This window comes from Podarcis raffonei, chromosome 7, assembly GCF_027172205.1.
Source record: "Podarcis raffonei isolate rPodRaf1 chromosome 7, rPodRaf1.pri, whole genome shotgun sequence".
Taxonomy (NCBI): Eukaryota; Metazoa; Chordata; class Lepidosauria; order Squamata; family Lacertidae; genus Podarcis; species Podarcis raffonei.
The window spans coordinates 87,115,759-87,136,008 of record NC_070608.1 but is presented as its reverse complement, the minus strand read 5'-3'; the positions used below and the strand labels follow the sequence as shown (position 1 = coordinate 87,136,008).

The 20,250-nt window shown below is 41.5% G+C and overlaps 2 protein-coding genes across 8 annotated transcripts in view; both read left to right on the top strand.

The window, feature by feature from the left end:
• LOC128418020 (protocadherin gamma-A4-like) overlaps nt 1–20,250 on the top strand; it is a 299,406-nt gene that overhangs the window by 47,752 nt on the left and 231,404 nt on the right. Inside the window, exon 1 of one of the 7 annotated variants that reach the window (XM_053397366.1) lies at nt 461–3,010. The exons of the other annotated variants lie outside the window; for them this stretch is intronic. Coding sequence (XP_053253341.1) covers nt 587–3,010 — 2,424 coding nt within the window. The 5' untranslated portion in view covers nt 461–586. Of the gene's footprint in view, nt 1–460; nt 3,011–20,250 lie in introns of those variants that run through there. 7 annotated transcript variants of the gene reach the window in all.
• Nucleotides 8,221–19,386, top strand: LOC128417220 (uncharacterized). Its single transcript, XM_053395596.1, has 2 exons — nt 8,221–11,005; nt 15,782–19,386. The coding sequence occupies exons 1-2, from the start codon at nt 8,586–8,588 to the stop codon at nt 18,264–18,266; spliced, it is 4,905 nt and encodes a 1,634-aa protein (XP_053251571.1). The 5' UTR covers nt 8,221–8,585; the 3' UTR covers nt 18,267–19,386.

The following is a 20,250-nucleotide window of genomic DNA, read 5'->3' as shown; positions in this document are numbered from 1 at the left end:
GTACCAGAGGCTTACTATTCTTTTTTCTGCATCCAAAATGAATCTTTTGAATATCCAGCAAACAATATTGCTGAGAAAGTTCAATATTTCAGAATTCAATTCATTCCAGAATTTCCAGTAATGGGGTAGGGCAGGAACCCTAAACACACTTGTCTTTCCTGCTCCTTTTCAGTTTGTTTACAACAACAAAAGTTGTCACTCTTCTTTATCATTAGTGGGTAAATTTGAAGGAAAAAAGTAAAGAATATAGAAAAATATACATAGTTATCCTAGCTATATCTTCATTTATAATATTTACAATATTATAATATAATAGTACAGTGAAATGGTGTTTATTTAATTTTCAAAAGTGAAGTTTTTGCAGTTTGGGCTTGATCCTCTGGGTGTCACTGTTCACCAGAACGGAGCAGAAATGTGAAATCCTGCCCAATTGAAGTTGCCTTTCTGTTAAACACAAACACAAATTATCTGAAGCAACAAGCTGCTTGTCAGTGCAAAGAAGAAATGGAAGTGCATTTTCCTTAGAAAAAAATTGGATACAGCATCATTTGAATCGGAATCTAAGGGTCTTTAACCTGCTGCAAGGATGGAAGGAACTCAGAGGCTGTGGAATTGCAGAAAGGGAATCTTCCAGTGCCTTTTCATGATGTTTTCTTGGAAGGCAGTTTCTGGGCAGATCCACTACTCCATTCCAGAAGAGATGCACAAAGGCTCTTCCGTGGGGAATATTGCAAAGGACCTGGGAATGGATGGCAAACAACTCCCAAACCATGAACTGCGCATTGTGTCTCCTGTAGGTATGATTCAGTACTTCTCTTTGAATGCCAACAATGGCCATTTGCAGATATCTGAGAGAATAGATAGAGAGGAAATCTGCAGAGAATCAGAGAAATGTATGTTAAAGTTTCAGGTTCTTGTTGAAAGCAAATTGAAGCTTTATGGAATTGAAGTGGAAATTACAGATATAAATGATAATGCTCCCCACTTCCCTCTATGGGAACAGGAGCTGGAAATCAGTGAGACATCTATGCCTGGATTCCAGATCTCTCTTCCCGAAGCTCAAGATCCAGATTGGGGGATAAATTCCGTGCAGAGCTATCAACTCACAGGCAGTAGCCATTTTGCTTTGCATGTGCAAACAGAAGAAAATGGTGCCAGACTTGCTGAACTTGTGTTGGAAAAATCACTGGACAGAGAGGAACAATCAGCTTATGATCTGCTCCTCATAGCTACTGATGGAGGTGATCCCATCAGATCTGGCACATTACAAATCCACATCGCTGTCCTTGATGCAAATGACAATGCACCAGTTTTCAGCCAACCTCTCTATGAAGTGAGTGTCAGTGAGAATATTCCCAAGTGGTCCACAGTTTTGACAGCAAGAGCCACTGATATGGATGAAGGAATTAATGGAGACATTAAATACTCTTTCCAAAAAATCACAAAGCGAGACTCCCAAATGTTTCTGTTAAATTCCACAACAGGGGAAATAATCCTTATTGGGAATCTTGATTATGAGGAATCATCTTTATATGCATTTGAGATACAAGCCAAAGATGGAGGAGGCCTGAGTGACAAATCAAAAGTTGTGGTATCTGTTACGGATCTGAATGACAATGCACCCGAATTATCAATTACCTTTGCCACCAACAGCATACTTGAAAGTTCACCATCCCAAACGGTAATTGCCATTTTAAATGTCCAGGACCGAGATTCAGGAATCAATGGGGAAATCACATGTTCAATCCCTAGCAACCTCCCTTTCCAGCTAAAGAAGTCCATGGATAACTTTTACAGTTTGGTGACTGATGGTGCCCTTGACAGGGAACAGGTGTCAGTCTTCAATATTACTGTCACTGTTACTGACCATGGAGTCCCCCCTCTTTCTGCAGTCACAGTTATCACACTTCATGTTTTAGACACAAATGACAACCCACCCCTCTTTGAAAAAACAGACTATACTTTCTATTTTGTTGAGAATAACCAAAGAGGAGCCATGGTCTCTTCCTTAAGAGCAAATGATCTTGACTGGGAAGAAAATGCCAGAATAACATATTCCATCACTGATGACCAAAGAAGTGACTCCCGCCTCTCCTCCTACCTCTCCATTAACTCTGAGACGGGGGTTATATATGCTCTGACCTCCTTTGATTATGAAGAGTTTCGAGACATTCGGTTCCGTGTAAATGCTCGGGATGGAGGTTCTCCACCACTCAGCTCCAACGTCTCAGTGACTCTCTTCATCCTGGACCAGAATGACAATGCTCCCCAAATCCTGTACCCCTCCCCTCCCACTGACGGCTCCACAGGGATAGAGCTGGCCCCTCGCTCCTCTGAGCCAGGCTACCTGGTCACTAAGGTGGTGGCTGTGGATGCAGACTCTGGCCAGAATGCCTGGCTCTCCTACCAGCTGATCAAGGCCACCGAGCCAGGGCTCTTCACTCTGGGGCTCCACACAGGAGAGATCAAGACGGCCCGCTTCTTTCTGGAGAAAGATGCCCTCAAGCAAAGCCTGGTGGTTTTAGTCAAGGACAATGGGCAGCCTCCAATGTCGGCATCAGTCACTGTCACTGTGGTGCTGGCTGACACTATCCCTGCAATCCTCTCAGACCTGAGCAGCATCTCAGCTCCTGTAGAGCCTCCATCTGACCTCACCTTCTACCTGGTCCTTGCAGTGGCTTTTGTCTCCTGCTTGTTCCTCATCTTCCTCCTTGTGTTATTGGCCATCAAGTTGCACAGGTGGAGAAATTCTCAGCTGCTTGAATCGGGGAGTGTGAATTTCAGTGGCGCTCCTATCTCACAGTTTGTGGGGATTGACGGAGTCCGAGCATTTCTGCACTCCTACTGCCATGATGTTTCTCTGACTTCAGGCTCTAAGAAAAGCCAGTTTAGTATTTCCAAGGCAAATTATTCCAATACTCTGAGCAATCAACAGACTTGTGAGGTAAAGAATCCTATCATATCTGGTGAAGATTTAAGTTTTAATGATGGTGATCCAGTCATAGCCCAGGTGAGTTAATCTGGTTATCTTTTGATTTTATATGAACTTACTCATCTTGGTGAATTTTACATCTATCTGCTATCTGCAATACTATACTGGAAGGTATAATTATACATAGCATTTTATTTGATATTTATTAGTACCACCACAGTTGTTTTTTCAGTATTTGTGTTTCATGCTATAACACAAACAATTATTTTACTCAATTACATTTCTTATCTTTACTGTTATATTGCCCAGCAGTAAAATGACTCTCTGATTCTCATTGCCAAGTATATATTATGGTATGTAAAAATATAATTGATGCTATTCAGCATTTTAATGAACATCAATATTATGGGCACCATCCATAGGAGAGATAAGCACATGCTTAAGTTCCTTATCCAGAAATCACTGGGTCTCAGAAATGCTTTTTTTTGGCCGAAATGTACCATACAGTTGTAGGATATTTTGGAATAACGTGTGCATAGTAAGAATAATCATGTGTTATAGTTATGCAGTTGTTTGACTGATATTCTAGCATCTGCTGAATCGAGAAAAATGAATATAACATACTAACTGAATATGAATTAAGATAGATTATTTAGCGCTTTTGTGCAATTAGTTTTAGGCTGAATCTTCTGTCTTTTCCATTAGTAAATGTCATGTGGATTCTCATGTTCTCTGCCAGGATGGGTAGGGCAGAAGGAAAATCAAAGATGTAAACTGGCGGAAGAAAACACTCCCATATTCAAGGATTAAAGCAAATCTTCCATATGATGGACCATGAGTGCCTCTACCACTTTCCAAACCTCTAAAAGGATAAGATCAAAGACAGGGAGGTGTGTGGATAGGGAAGACTCTCACATAAGACTAGGCAGAGACAGAGCTGTTCCTTGTAATGGCTTTGAAATGCCAAGCACCAGAGCCGGCCCACCCATGAGGGAAGGTGTGGTGACCACTTTAGGTGGCAGAGTCCACCAGGGTGGCAGATCCTGATGTCAGTTCCTGACGTAGATCTTCACTTACCCCATCTTCCCTGGTGGGGAGGGGGTGCCATTCTGGGGTGTGTCTCAGGTGCCAAAATGTACTGGGCTGGCCTTGCCAAGCACTGCGTGGCTTTTTGCTACATACAAAACTATTCCTGGAGAAAATATACCAGAACTTTCCTGTCACTAAATACAGTATGGTAATTAATTCTCTTCTGACAGATAAACAATAATCTCTGCTGTGGAGCCTCTTCTAGAAAATGCATATTCACTCTTTTTGATCTCCTGTGTGTATCTGTGGCAGCCTTTATGTTTTAGAAGTGCTGGCAGCGCTCCTCCCCCATTCTTCTGAGGAAAATATTATCTTTCCTGAATACTTTTTCTACTCCTCTCACAATTAAGCAAGCACCTTCAATCCCTTACTAGTCCTCATATTAAACCTTGCTAAAAATTAAATAAAAATCCAGTATATATGCAATTCTGGAGCGCACAGTCCTGATTATATGATTTTTAAAAAGTTCTTAAATGCCATGAGTATGAGCTGTTTGTTCCTAGAAACTGGGATGCGTCGTTCCTGTGGTGGGTTTGTGTGAGATGAAGTAATCCCTAGAAGTTATTTTCTCTAGATATTACTACGCAGTAAATGTGGATGGATGTTAAAAACTCACCCAAAGGCAAATGTGAACACTTTGCAAAGAGGCTTAGACACATCTTATGCTGTGAAAGAGCTAAAGACCTGCCAATCATTAAGAATTCACTGTATAGTTAACTTACAGTATAATGGTATACATACCTACTCAGACGTGCTTAATGGATACAGGATGGCAGACGAGGCTTTGGTTTAGGGTTGGCATTGGGGGAAAACAGGGTTCTTGTGCCTTTAACAGTTTTATGGCAGACAGAAATTCAAGAGGTTGAGCTAGTATGGAAATACAATTATGGGAAAAGTTTCACCATGACCATGCTCACTCTAATTTTGTGGTATGCTGCGTTCCCCACAGCAGCCATTTTGTATTATGCCATGCACCCATGGCAGCCATTTTGTGACTTGCACCCACAGCACTCTCTCAGAATTAAAAAAAGTGACCACTGGTCCAATGGTGTAATTGTAAAACAGGCAAACTGTCAGGTTTCTGAGGTGGCAGCAGCTAGAGTGAGGAAAGGTGAAGAGCAGGCCCTCAGCCTGGCAGAACCACCTCCCCTGCTTCCTTGCTGAGGAGAAATGAGCAGGCCTTGGGACTGAGGCTTTATAAAATGATGTGAAGCTGTACTGGTTCCCTGACCACCTGAATTGATATTTTTGCCTAGATGGGGTAACTACCGTACAATACTTCTGGTGGACATGCTGTCATGTGCCTCCCTGCCACAGGGGTCCACTATCTGAGATACATTTGGCAGGTATTCATGGAAGGGATGTGGAACTCCCTGCCCTGGAAAGTCCTCTGGGCCTCCTTCCTGATGGCATTTCACTGCCTGCTGCAGGCCTTTTTATTCCAATAGGCATTAATCCTGCCTTGAAGCTGAATATTCTTGACTATATCTCAAATATAGACATTTTTTTAAAAAAATCCACACTGACTCCATGGCAGGATTGTTGAAGTGACTATTATTTTATCTGCAAAGTCTGAGGTAAATTACCATAGTGTACAGAGTCCAGATTTATTCTTCCAAAAGAACTCTGCCAAATTCTTCTTTATATATTTGGGGACAAATGATAGAGAAGGAAGACGATTTATTTACTGCTGCTGCAATATTACCACTCCAAATTCTAGGATGGATTGAGGGGAGCATCACATGTTCGAAACAAAGGGAAACAGAGGTGTGAGTGACATTTATTCCTTCCTGTATAATATGCAAAGCAGGGCTAGGCACAAGGATCATGGAATGATGGATGATTCTAGCAGGTGAAATTCTTGCATTTTATCATAGTGGAGACACATGTGTTCTCACTTCAAATATTAGAATTATAGAGTTGAAAGTGACCTCAGTAATCATCTAGTCCAACCATCTGCCAATGCAGGAAATTCACCATTGCTGATAATCTCTGTTTAGAACTTCTAATGAAGAAGAGTACACAACTTAATGGATGCAGTCTGATCCACTTTCAAGCAGCTCATGCCTGAAAAAGGTTCTTCCTAATAGTCTAAATACTTTTTCTTGCAATTTGAATTCTTTTTTTGTTTCCCCATTTTGGACACATTCCAGTTTGCCAATATTCTTCTTAAACTGTGGTGCATGGAAATGGGCACAGTACTCCGGGTGAGGTTGTCTTACCAAAGCAGGATATAGATATTCCATTACTTCTCACAAGCTGGACCCAGTATTTCTGTCAATGTGAACTAGAACTGCATTAGCCTTTCTAGCTATTGCATTGCACTGCTGGCTCATGTTTACCTTGTTGTCGGCTAAAGCCCTAGATCCTTTTCACGTGTACAACTGTCAAGCCAGGTATCACCCATCCTAGATTTGTGCACCTGATTCTTCCTACCTAACGCAGAGATTTAAATTTATCTCTATTGAAAGTTGTTTTGTTAAAAATGTCCCCTTTCTGCATCCAGTCATGATCCAAGTATTATTAGCTATTATTAGGCATGAGGGAGCTGCTTTCTATGAGTAGACCCTATGCAGTTGGGATCTAAGTGAGAAGCCATGTAGGCTGAGTTTATGCAAGAGGAGTGTGTTCAGTTTATGTGGGTAGGACCTGCGTGATCAGCTCACTCATTACTCCCCAGCTGCATGGAGACTGTTTGGAGGAAAGCAGCTCCCAAGCAAGAGGCATGCTATTTAAAAGCCTTCTGAGTCACTTGGTTTTCTTGTGCTTCGCCAGCTTTCACCACAACTCAAATGGCATCCAGCTAGGCTTCTGTTTCTGATGTTTCAGGTCCCCACTTCAGCAGGAAGTAGAAGAGACACTGGTGTTTATTATCTTACCTTCTACATGGTGCCTACTTAAAAGCATACCTCATGAGAGGCCATCTGAATACTTGTAGCCTCCAACTACACAGTAAAGTTACCACATTTCTAGTTATGGGTGCTTATGGAATCAGGGGTGGGATTTCAGATAGTTGTAGCCAAACCTCCCAGTGGCCATGATGTGGGATATGTTCATTTGAGAATATTGTTGGTTAGCTATAAATCAAAGAAGTGACTGAGTTGATGGCCAAAGTCAAATTGAGTTGACTTCAGAGAACAACCAAGCCTCCAAAAGGAGAGCTGTCATTGATAAAGTCATAAGAGGATAATGGAATACAGCAGCAAACTGGAAGTATCTGGGATAGATTATTGAAATTCTTTTCCCCACAATGGAGACTTAAAAGATTCAAATCTGCTATCTCAGAATGTAATGGTGTGAAAACAAAAATGCCTTCTTGATACCCTCAATACATCTCTTGTTTCAAAACAGCAGTTTCAGATTATTATGGTACTTGAATGAATAGCTATCCTCATGATGGGCAGGGTGCAAGTCTTAGTTCTTGGACATTCTAGTTCCATTAATCTTGTTCTGATTATTGGTTTTCACTGAAAAGGCTCTGCAGTTCTACTTACTGGATTTAATGGAAACTTCTCATCTTAAAGTTAGTCAGCCTAAGAGCCTGAGGAATTATCAAATGGGAACTGAAGAAAGAGAAGCTGGACACATGGGATTACTGAAGGCAGAGAAAGATGGAGAGGAAAGAGGGTGCATGATTGCTTTTCAAGCACAGCCCCGTGGAAGCAGACTTTCTGTGATGCAATCCCCTGCATCTAAGAGCTACCTGTGAAAGACAAAACCACGTGGACAGGGAAGTCCATGAATTTTGCACACACAATATGCAAACATGGTTCTATCAATCATAGGCAGCCCCCAAGCAAGTCATATCATGGGGAAAAATCACACAGATGTAGCTGCATGTGAAGGCCACTATTGAGAGAGCTGGCTTTGTGGACAAAAAACACAGTCAAATAAAGAATTGAAGCGCTCAGAAAATATAGGGTTGGAGAAGGAAATGGTTGGGAGAGGGAGGGAAGAATGAGTAGAAAGGTGCTCATGACAGACCAGCATACATAAATGAGCAGAGCTGGATTGTATATATCATAGTATAATCACCTGCCAGATCCTTGGTTATATGCCTATAATATTCAGTATTCAGGTACAACTAAGAATGGGAGTAAACTTGAAAACACCTGAGGAAAAAGTGCCTATTGTGGGTTTTTTAAGGACAAAACTGGCTTTTATGAGCTAAATATCTATTAATGTGTTGAACAAAATGACCAGTCAATTGAAATATCCTGATAATACCATAAAGAATAGAAGGAGTTATGGAAGAAAATGTATAGTATTTAGGATTCCAAAATAAGGCTTCTGCAGTTTTGTATTGAGCCTCATGGTGTCGCTGTTCACCAATAAGGAAAAAAAGTAAAAGATCTAGCCTCACAACCTTAGCTATTACAGTGCAGCACACAATAACTGAGGCAAGGCTGAACATGACAGTACAGAAAGCAAAACTGAAGTAAGTTTTGCTTAGAAACAATTTGGCTATTTTGAACTGGAACTAGGAGCAGAACAAAGGGAACACCAGAAACCAATCATTAGAGCTTTTGAAGAGAACCAGCATTTTTTATCCTGGTACAAAATCATGGAAGAAACCCAGAGACTCGGGAGTTGCAGAAAAGGAATCCTTCAATGCTTTGCCATGGTGACTATCTGGAAGGCAGTTTCCGGGCAGATCCGCTATTCCATTCCTGAGGAGATGCAGAAAGGCTCTTTTGTGGGGAATGTTGCAAAGGACCTGGGAATGGATGGGAAGCAGCTTTCAGACCATGGACTCCGCATTGTTTCCAGTGTAGGTATGGTTCAGTATTTTGCTTTGAATGTCAACAATGGCCATTTACAGATTTCTGAGAGAATAGATAGAGAGGAAATCTGTGGAGAGACAGACAAATGCATATTGAAGTTGCAGGTTTTTATTGAAAGTAAATTAAAACTTTATGGTATTGAAGTGGAAATTACAGATATAAATGACAATGCACCCTGGTTTCTACCAAAGGAATGGAAAATGAAAATCAGTGAGACATCAACACTCAGAGACAGGTTTCTTCTACCCAAAGCTCAGGATCCAGATCTAGGGATAAATTCTATACAAGATTATCAACTTGCAGGCAGTAGCCATTTTTCTCTGCATGTGCAGACAGGAGAAAATGGGGCAAGACATGCTGAGCTGGTGCTGGAGAAACTTCTGGACAGGGAAGAGCAACCAGTTTATGATCTCATCTTCACAGCTACTGATGGGGGTGATCCAGTGAGATCTGGTACTGCTCAAATCCATGTGATTGTTCTAGATGCAAATGACAATGCACCGATTTTCACGCAACAGATCTTTGAAGCAAGCATGAATGAAAATATTCCTAAAGGGTCGATAGTGTGCACAGTGAGAGCCACCGATATAGATGAAGGAACCAATGGAGAGGTAAAATACTCCTTTGAAAAAAACACAGAGAAAAATTCTAAAATGTTTCTACTGAATTCAACAACAGGAGACATTACCCTTGCAGGAAGCCTTGATTTTGAAATATCATCTTTATATGAATTTGAGGTGCAAGCCATTGATGGTGGTGGTCTAAGTAACAGATCAAAGGTTGTTATCTTTGTAAAAGACTTAAATGATAATGCACCCGAAATAGCAATAACTTTTGTTCTCAACTCTGTGTCTGAGAACACACCAACTGGAACTGTCATTGCCATTTTAAATGTCCAAGACAAAGATTCAGGAGTCAATGGGGAGGTTATATGCTCAATTCCCAATAGCCTTCCTTTTCAACTTAAAAAAACAATGGACAATTTTTACACTTTAGTGACAGACAGAGCCCTTGACAGGGAACAAGTGGCGACCTATGATATCCCTATTACAGCAACTGATAATGGGACTCCGACATTATCAACCTCTGCAATTATTTCACTGCAGCTGTTAGACACAAATGACAACCCCCCATTCTTTTTGCAGTCAGCCTACACCTCTTATCTTCTAGAAAATAATCCAAGAGGAGCCTCAGTCTTTTCCCTGAAAGCAAGTGATCCAGACTGGGAAGAAAATGCCAGACTAACATATTCCATCACTGATGACCAAGGAAGTGACTCCCGCCTCTCCTCCTACCTCTCCATTAACTCTGAGACGGGGGTTATATATGCTCTGACCTCCTTTGATTATGAAGAGTTTCGAGACATTCAGTTCCATGTAAAGGCCCAGGACGGAGGTTCTCCACCACTCAGCTCCAATGTCTCAGTGACTCTCTTCATCCTGGACCAGAATGACAATGCTCCCCAAATCCTATATCCCTCCCCTCCCACTGACGGCTCCACGGGGATAGAGCTGGCCCCTCGCTCCTCTGAGCCAGGCTACCTGGTCACTAAGGTGGTGGCCGTGGATGCAGACTCTGGCCAGAATGCCTGGCTCTCCTACCAGCTGATCAAGGCCACTGAGCCAGGGCTCTTCACTCTGGGGCTCCACACGGGAGAGATCAGGACAGCCCGCTTCTTTCTGGAGAAAGATGCCCTCAAGCAAAGCCTGGTGGTTTTAGTGAAGGACAATGGGCAGCCACCTCTCTCTGCTTCAGCCACTCTGACTGTGGTGCTGGCTGACGCCATCCCTGCAGTCCTCTCAGATTTGAGCAGCATCTCAGTTCCTGTAGAGCCTCCGTCTGACCTCACCTTCTACCTGGTCCTTGCAGTGGCTTTTGTCTCCTGCTTGTTCTTCACTTTCCTCCTTGTATTACTGGCCATCAAGTTGCACAGGTGGAGAAATTCTCAGCTGCTTGAGACGGGGAGTGTGAATTTCAGTGGTGCTCCTATCTCACAGTTTGTGGGGATTGACGGAGTCCGAGCATTTCTGCACTCCTACTGCCAGGAGGTTTCTCTCACTACAGACTCTAGAAAGGCAAATTATTCCAATACTCTGAGCAATAAAGAAGCTTGTGAGGCAAAGGATCCAATCCTACCTGGTGAAGATTTAAACTTGAACAATGAAGGCTTAATCGTAGTCCAGGTGAGCAAACAATTTTAGATTAGCATGCTTTTTTTGTTGTTTTATTAATATCAGAATATATTTCCCATTTGCCTCTGCTTTCTCATTATATACAGAACTATGTCAGTCTTCTTTTTATTCCGTTCAGCTCTTCCTTCTTTTAGTCATCACTGTGTATGTGATTCTTCTGTGAAGTATCTTCTTTCATCAAATTTTTATCTTGATGCGTCAGATGACCAATCTTTGCCTCATTTGTGTTACTTCGGACTGCTGGTGGGGGCTCAAAAAACAGAATGCTCTATAAGAAAACATAGTTCCCTACATGTTGCAAACAATCATGCCTGGGAGACAGTTATTAGCCTAATTTTATTCCTCTCACCTAGTTTTTATGTGGAAGTGTATTTCCCAACCAGTATTGATCAAGACTTCAGTATGTGGGTTCTTGTTTAATTTACGGATGGATTTGGTGCATTCTGTTGTATTTTGTTTTTATCTCATTTCTGCATGACATTTCCAAACGTTGGGATGGATGGATAGACAGCTAGTATATCAATAAATGAGTATATAAATGTGAGCAGCCACCTATCTTGGTACTGGCAAGACATAGGTTTACTGCATAGGTTAGAAACTAGTGGACTATGACAAGTCAGTGTCCACTCCAGTCATTCAGGCAGACAAGCTCTTAAAGTGGAAGGAAACTGATTCATTTTTATTTTTCTTTCAAGCAGCTTGTACACTACAAATAGCTACTGTGGTCTGCATGGACAGACAGATAGGATAGTCAAACATCTAGTCAGCAAGTAACTTTGGTGAACTTGTTTGCATGCCCATGGTACTTCATAGGGATTTCTCTGATAGTAAGTAACCCCTTTCCACTACACTCCCTCCAGAAAGCTGATATTGATATTCCCATTGCCAAAAGGCTTGTTATGTCATTTTCCAAAAGCAGTTATGGTTTTACTTACTTTTGTTGACTGAGATATTATTGATGTTTGTATATTTTAGAATGATAAGATAAGGGACTTCCGGGTTGGCGCCATCGTCTAATGGCGGATTCCCTCCGAGCTCCGGAGGGAATCGGCTCAACAGGGGTCGGGTTCTGCCGCGGCGGCGACGCGGGGACCCTTAGAAACCACAGGCGCTGAAGCCTGTGGACCTGGTGACTCGGCGGGCACCATTTGCGCCCCCCCGACCCGCAAAGGAGCCTTTTTAAAGGCTCTGGAACGGGGGACGGAGAGCGGCGTGGTGCTGTGAGTCGACTGCTTCCCCTGCTGAGTGAAGCCGCATGCCATGGACGGAGAGCGCTAACTTCTTCCTCTGAACATTTGGATTAAAAGTAACGACCCGTGAGTAACACGGTAATTGGACTTAAAAGGGAAATTTTCTTTGGGAATTAGGCACGATCGGGTAAGGTGCTAAGAGGAAGTCCGCCTACCCGCCTTGTAAACATCGTAAAGCAAGGATTTTATTACTAAGGTTGTGAGAATACCTTTCTTCTTTGTGGAGAAAAGCAATTAACTTTACGTTGGGGCAATTTAAGTGATTGTGCTGGAGGATAAGAGCTAACATTGAGAACGGAATTCACCCCTCCCCCAAGACCCTGGAGCGATCGGTGAGAGAGCCTGCAGAAGAGGCATAAAGACTGTGACAGCTGTCAAACTAGCTGTCAAAGTTGGAAGAAAAGGGAAACTTTGTTTTTGCTGACTTTGCTGGTTATATTCGCTACAATTTGGTAACAAATTGTTAAAATAAAGAAGAAAAGGCTAACTTGGCTTTTGGGTGGGAATTGGAAGACATTAAGAAACTAGAATCCCTCTAGAGGGGGTTCAGGACATTACAAAAATGGCTGTAAGTGGAAAAATACTGGCTGAACTGGAGAAGACCTTCTCTCTCCTGGGAAAACTGCAGGAACATGTTTTGACTATAAACGTCACAATACTGAAGGGAACAGTAAATAAAGTTGCTGAGCCTGGAAGGGACATGATTCAAGTTCCTGCAGATGAACAGGGAAGCGCTGTTGTTGATCTAAAAATCCTTACAGCCAAACAAGAAAAGAAATTTGAGACATCTGAGAATGTGATTAAAGAGGAACATGATGATCTGAAGGAAAAAGAAGGAGGAGCTATGATGTCGCAGATGATTAAGGAGAGCCAGAGGCCTGTTAAGATGGATACAAAGGAAAATAAGAACAGGATGATGAAAATTTGGTTTGAATTGAAGAATGGAAATTGGAGAGATCTCCTTATATGGAGATCTGAAGACATATGGAATACAAACTTGGCTAATGTGGAAATTGGAGCCTTTGGGACATTTGGACCTATGAGAAGTAAGAAACAAGATCTTGGCTCCATTGTTAAATATGGAGGTCTGGCTGGAAGAAATATGGACCTTATTGGAACAGAGCTTCTTCGAGATTCGGAATTTAAAATAAAGGACTATCAAAAAAACCGGCAGAGAGAAACTGAGAGAGAGTTGAGCACCTCAGACGTGAGGTCGCCAGGCTGACTGCAGATGGACTGATGGACTTTGGTTGGGGTTCGAATCCGGGAAAGGGGGTGGTGGGGCTTTGGGAATCCAAAGGGTGTATAAATATATTTTGTTTTAATTAAGTTGGTTTTGCCACTAACATAAAATGGGGATTTCGGGGAAGGGAATTGGGGCCGACCTTAGAAAAAGATTGTTAAGAATAAGTGTTGACGTATAAAGATTGAGGTTTTTAAGTTAAAATGGGTTAATTAAATTGATGGGGCGAATTTAGGAAAAGTTTTTTAAGAATAAGTATTGATATATAAAGATTGAGGTTTATAAGTTAAAATTGGTTAATTAAAATGAATTAGAGAAAATAAGGTAAAGTGTGGGGACAAGAATTTGCTGAGCTAAAAATTGGAAATGGAATACAAGAAGGGCAGGTGTGGGGAAGTCCAGGAAATTGGTTATGGAAAGTAAGCAATGTAAACTTTTTTAATTGTTCCTTTTTCTTCTTCTTTTTTCTCTCTTTTCTCTTTTTTGTCTTTCTTTTTTTTTTTTTTGAAAATTTCAATAAATATATTATAAAAAAAATAGAATGATAAGATAAGGAGACTTAATTGAGGAGGGGACTCTGGGAATAAAAAAGAAAAAATGCAAGCAATTGTATATAAGATTGGTTGCATTATGCTCCTTATAACTTGGAACCTTCACCCTGTGTCAGAAAACAACAGCAACACACTAACTTTTTTTGGGGGGGGGGTTCTACCCCAATGAGATTTCCAATATAAGGTGAGGGTAGAATTTTGAATCCCAGAAAATATATGTGTCTGTGGTGTCAGAAGAAGAGTGCTTGAGTGTCCAAAAATCCCAAGCCGGAAAACACTTATTTGTAGGATGTGTTTCTGACCCCATTAAGAAACTCACAAGAAAACAGTCCTGGGATAGAGAGATGTCCCCAAACAACATTATATGGTTTGTGCCAAGTTATTGACACAGATGTAACTGGTAGGGGCTGAACTTTGGAGATATTGTTGGGGTGACCATTTGTGACAATGTCCTGGAAGTCCATCTATTGCAGAATGAAAACTACACTGGAGAGGGGGTGGGGATGCTTTGATTCACACAAAATTGTATGAGAGAAACTGGAAATGATTTATTACTTAGGAACATTGTGGGGGAAATGGTGCTTGGAATAGTTGCATTACATTATTGTAAATACAAGTGGTAAAATATTTTGATCACATTAATCAAATGCACATTGGTTAGTTTGGTCTTTCAGTATTTTATTTCTTTGCAGAAACTATTTAAACAGAATGCAAAAGTATAGAGATATTAATGCTATGTTTAAACTGGATGAAAGACAGATAGCAAATAACATACTAATTTTTTACGTGTTATCTCTTTTATAAAGAGTGCAGCTAGCTTTAGTCCAGGTCCTATGGGAAGATTTTAAATATAAGTTCTCCCATCTTTTTTAATCACTTTAATTCAGCAAGGACCCAGTTTTCTTTGATTTAATTTCAAACATAAAATGGGGTTCATCAGTACCGTTAGCTAAACCTCCCTGCCATTTCTTCCCCTTTTTAAGTAAAAAAAAAAATCACCTTTGTGTGGGGTGCTAGTATTAACTGTCAATGGGCAGAGGTAGAAAAGTCCTAACCTTGAACCAGAAATGATGCACAGAACTGGAATTTCCTGCCAGAGAGCATGTAAAGTGTAGTTCCCTCTGCCTCCTGATCCAATGAAGGAGACATTGACAAACCCTGTGTACCCTGACAAGGAATTACACTCCCTAAATGATCCAGAAGACCACAATTTCTTTAGAAGCCTCTGGAAACAAAGCTTCTATATCTGATGAGCCCTCCTCACCAACAAGCATACCCTCTCTACTATTCCTATGGTTTTTCTTGGTTTTTCTTCACTTATTTTTAAAGAAAGAAAATGAAGCAATGATGCTGAATGGTGAGGGACTGGGAAGCGAAGAGGGTGCACACAAGTGATGGAGAAGAAATTTGTTTCTGATTGCATTTAAAGGTGAACTTGTATTACAAGCTATTCCCTACCTTAGAGAAAAATTCTATGTAGAATTATAGAAATAGTAAAAGCAGTTCCCCATGTGGACTCAGAGTGTCACTGTTGGACAACGTGGGAGCAGCCATGGCTCAGCATTTCTGAGACTCTTGGAGCAATCATACTCTCTTAAGACTTCAGCTGAGCAGAAAGGAAAAGCTTTTATTTTAAAAGCCGCTCGAAAAAGGAAAGCTCTCAGTTTCCCAAAGATCAACTCAAAAGAACAATATTTCTGTTATCTCAAATAAGTGTACTGGGAGTCTTGAAAACTGAAGTGAAAGAAGGAGGAAATCAGAAACAACAATGGATGTTATGGAAATAAAGCAGGCAGAGAGAACAAGGAAGATCATCAGGAGGCAAGTACTGTTTCTGTTCATATTCTGGTCTGTGTTCTTCTGCCAGGTGGGGTCTGAGCAGGTTCAATATTCAGTTCCAGAGGAAGCAGAGCAGGGCTCCTTTGTGGGAAACCTTGCTAAAGATCTGGGGTTGGATGTCAGAGAGCTGTCAAAGCGCAAGCTTGGTATTTCTTCAGAAAAGCAATTCTTTGATCTGAATGAACAAAATGGCAACCTGTATGTGAATGAGAGGATAGACCGGGAAGAGATTTGTGGGGAATCATCCACTTGTGTCCTCGAATTAGAAGTTGTGGCACACAATCCTTTGAATATTTTCCATGTAAATATTTTAATCCAGGACATTAATGACAATGCGCCACATTTCCAGAATGAAAATATTGAGCTTAAATTGAGTGAGTCTACTCTGCCAGGAACTCGATTTGCTCTTGGAAATGCTGAAGATGATGATATCGGAATGAACTCCCTCCAGAATTATCAGTTGAGCTCAACTCCATTTTTCAAACTAGAAATTCAAAACAGCAATGATGGCGGAAAGTATGCAGAATTAGTATTGCAGAAACAACTGGACAGGGAAAAGGAACAAATGCATAACATGGTCCTTACAGCCATGGATGGTGGAGAACCTCCAAAAACTGGAACAGCCAAAATATTGGTTGCAGTTATTGATAATAATGACAATGCCCCTGTTTTCACCCAGACAATCTATAAAGTGAGCCTGAAGGAGAGTGCACCCAAAGGAACCTCTGTGCTTCAAGTCAAAGCATCTGACAGTGACGAAGGGTCAAATGCTGAGATCACTTACACTTTCAGTGACATCCCAAAAACAGCCAAGCAGAAGTTTCATCTAGATCCCAGAGATGGAACAATCACACTCATAGAAAGTGTTGATTTTGAGGACAGGCAAAAATATGCGATGATAATTCAGGCAAGTGATGGAGGAGGCTTGGCGGCACATTGCAATGTGGAGATTGAGGTTCTTGATGAGAACGACAATGCTCCAGATATGATCCTTACATCCGTGTCCAGCCCAGTTCCGGAAGATGTCACATCTGGAGCTGTAATTGCTCTCATTAAAGTTCAGGACAGGGATTCTGGGGATAATGGAGATGTCACCTGTCACCTGAAGGAACTTGTACCTTTCCTGATAGTATCATCTTCAAGTAATTACTTCAAGCTCCTCATAGATGGTGCCCTTGACAGAGAAAGGACTCCCGACTATAATATTACAATCACAGCAACAGACAAAGGCACCCCTCCACTCTCCACACACAAATCCATATACATACAGATCTCAGATATCAATGATAACCCACCAGCCTTTGACAAATCTTCCTACACTGCCTACGTTCCAGAGAACAACCCATCTGGAGCCTCAATTTTCCACGTCAAGGCCTCTGATCCAGATCTGGATCGCAATGCCAGAATCACTTACTCCATCCTTAACAGCAACATCAAGGACCTGCCTCTTTCCTCCTATGTCTCCATTAACTCTGAGACCGGGATCATCTATGCCCAACGCTCCTTTGACTATGAGCAATTCAGGGAGTTTCAGATTCAAGTGAAGGCCCAAGATGGAGGTTCTCCACCACTCAATAGCAGTGCCACAGTGACAGTATGTGTTTTGGATCGAAATGATAACGCTCCGCAGATCCTGTACCCCTCACAATCAACAGAGGGCTCACCTTTCTTTGAGATGGTGCCTCGGTCAGCTGAGTCAGGTTATCTGGTGACGAAGGTGGTGGCCGTGGACTCTGATTCGGGACACAATGCCTGGCTCTCCTTCCATCTCCTGCAGGCCACAGAGCCCTCACTCTTCAGCATTGGCTCCCACACAGGAGAGGTGCAAACAGTCCGAGCATTACTTGAGAGAGATGCAGTGAAGCAGAGGCTGGTCATCCTGGTGAAGGACAATGGGCATCCTCCTCTCTCAGCCACCACAACTTTGAGCCTGGTGTTTGCTGAGAACTTCCAGGAGGCTCTTCCAGAAATGAACTCCCAACCAAATGACTCAGAGTATCAGTCTGATCTACAGTTTTATTTGGTATTGGCCTTGACCTTGGTGTCCTTTCTGTTCTTGGTGACGGTGATTCTGACCATTCTGATGAAGCTTCGAAGGTCAAGAAACCCCACTTTCCTTCAGTGCTTTATTCCTGACCCTCACTCAAAGGCTGGTGCCATATTCCCACCTAATTATGAGGACGGAACTTTGCCTTATTCCTACCAGGTCTGTCTGTCCTCTGAATCCAGGAGGAATGAGTTGACATTCCTGCAGCCCACTGTCCAAATAGCAGAGAACATCCTTTGCAATGGCAACTCTGACATTTCTTTGATGGTCAGTGGAGGCAATTTAATTTCTGAAAAGGAAAATGACAGCACGGTGAGTCATATTTCATGTTCTTTATAGGGAATTTGGTGTTATCAATTGTTTGAGAGTTTATTTGTAAACAGTGGATGTTATCAAACTGGCACTCCAGACAATTCATGCCATGTCACCAGGGAAGTTGGTAGGGGGTAGTACTGAGCTGCTACTGCTGCAGATGAAGCTAATGGAATGGGCCTTCTAGCAGTTGTTGAAGGGCAAAATTGCAGGTTGGGGGGAGCTTCAGTTAGAATTATGCAGATGCATATTTGCATGCTGACTTAGGGTGAGAATCTCGGACCACAGGATGGCATAGCATGTTTGAGTGGAGACAGTGCTTATCCTTCCTTCCTTCCTTCCTTCCTTCCTTCCTTCCTTCCTTCCTTCGTAGTATGACTAAAATTGAATATGTAGCTATTTTAATGTTCTGTCTTAAAAACCCCCAGAAAAACAGACATCAAAAAATATTGCGTTGTATATTCTTCAAGAAGTTTGAAAATATTCTATTTATAGGACAACTTCTCCTTATTATTAAACTAAATATTAGGAAGTTTGTGGGGAGTTTTTTATGTGTTATGGGGAAGGAAATAGCAGATTGAACATCTTTTGTTGGCGGTCTGCCAGCAGGGATAATTACATGGTGATTGATGATAGCCAGACATAAGTCTTGGTTCCCATATCATTTTGGAAAAAAGAGTGAACAAGAGATTAATCTCTGGTGCTTTGAAAAAGCTGTTTTCTACTGTCAAGAGACCAAGAAGCAGTCAGCTCCTAGGAACTCAGATGGGGGTTAAGCGACTTGAGAGCTGAGGAATTTACATCTTGCCCCAAAGCCATGAAAGAGCCGTGATGGGTATGGGATCTGCAAAAGCCTCCCTTTGTTAATTATTTTTGGGACAGTTATAATTTATAACTGAGGGAGATTTGTCCATCAGCTGATGATAATTCACATTCAGTGTGTGAGCTGCTTTTTGGCTTCAAGAAGAAGGGAAGGGAAATTGAACATTAAAGGTTTGAAGGCAGAACAAAATGCCTATTTTGTGGTTTGAGACAAGAAAGTTTTAAACGAACAATGGAGATCTGTGTTTTTGTATTTTTCAGATTGAGAGTATATAAATGTTCTACATTGTTAAACTGTTATATTATTAAAAATGAATGAAAACAATATTTAAAAATGACAACCATAATTTAAAGCACACAGAAAGTTTAAATCACAACAGAATAGATTAAAACAAATTAAAACTCCTATACAGTTGGGTCTGATTGGAAAAGCACAGTGTATGATATGGTGAAGCATTGATGGAAGCTGTCAGTTGTAAAACACCCCTCAGGTCCTGTGACTGCATGCTGGTTGCAGAATGAATAGAGCTCGTGTACAGCCTGTATCTGATCAATGAGTGGAGCAAGTAGTCTGTCTCTCATGGAATCATAGAGTTGCAAGGGACCCAAGGGTCATCTGGTCCAACCCCCTGTAATGCAGGAATCTCAGCTAGAGCATCCATGGCAGATGGCCATCCAACCTCTGCTAAAAAAAACCTCCAAGGAAGGGGAGTCCACAACCTCCCAAAGGAAACTGTCCCGATATATCACAAAAGATGAATGAAGCACTCCTAAATTCTCCAACATTTTACCTCATCCTTTCTAAAACAACTTAGCACAAGATTTTTCAAGATAATGATTGTTCTCATATCAATTCATCTGTTCACCAAGATCTTCAGTGGAGACATTCCTGGTGGTCTCATTACCTACATCAGTACATGTTCTGGCAACCATGAGGATGGCATTCTCTGTGGTGGAACAGTCTGCCCTTTTGAATTCAGTAGTAATGTACGGATCAGTGTTTTCATCAACATTTAAAGACGTATCTATGTGACCAAGTATTTGCTGGCCATTAGTGTTCAACTCCATTAAGTTCCTGACAACAGTATTATATACTGTACTTTATTATGCATTTTATTGCATTGAAATAGTGCTTATATGGACTTAAATTAATATTATACACAACCTAGGTACTCTTTGAGTGTGGGAC

What these genes read in the sequence shown, in the direction of transcription:
- LOC128417220 (XM_053395596.1), top strand. Translation starts at nt 8,586, where the DNA reads ATGGAAGAAACCCAGAGACTCGGGAGTTGCAGAAAAGGAATCCTTCAA. An exon ending in CAGGTGAGCAAACAATTTTA is followed by an intron (nt 11,006 to 15,781) that starts GATTAGCATGCT and finishes TGAAAACTGAAG; the next exon opens with TGAAAGAAGGAGGAAATCAG.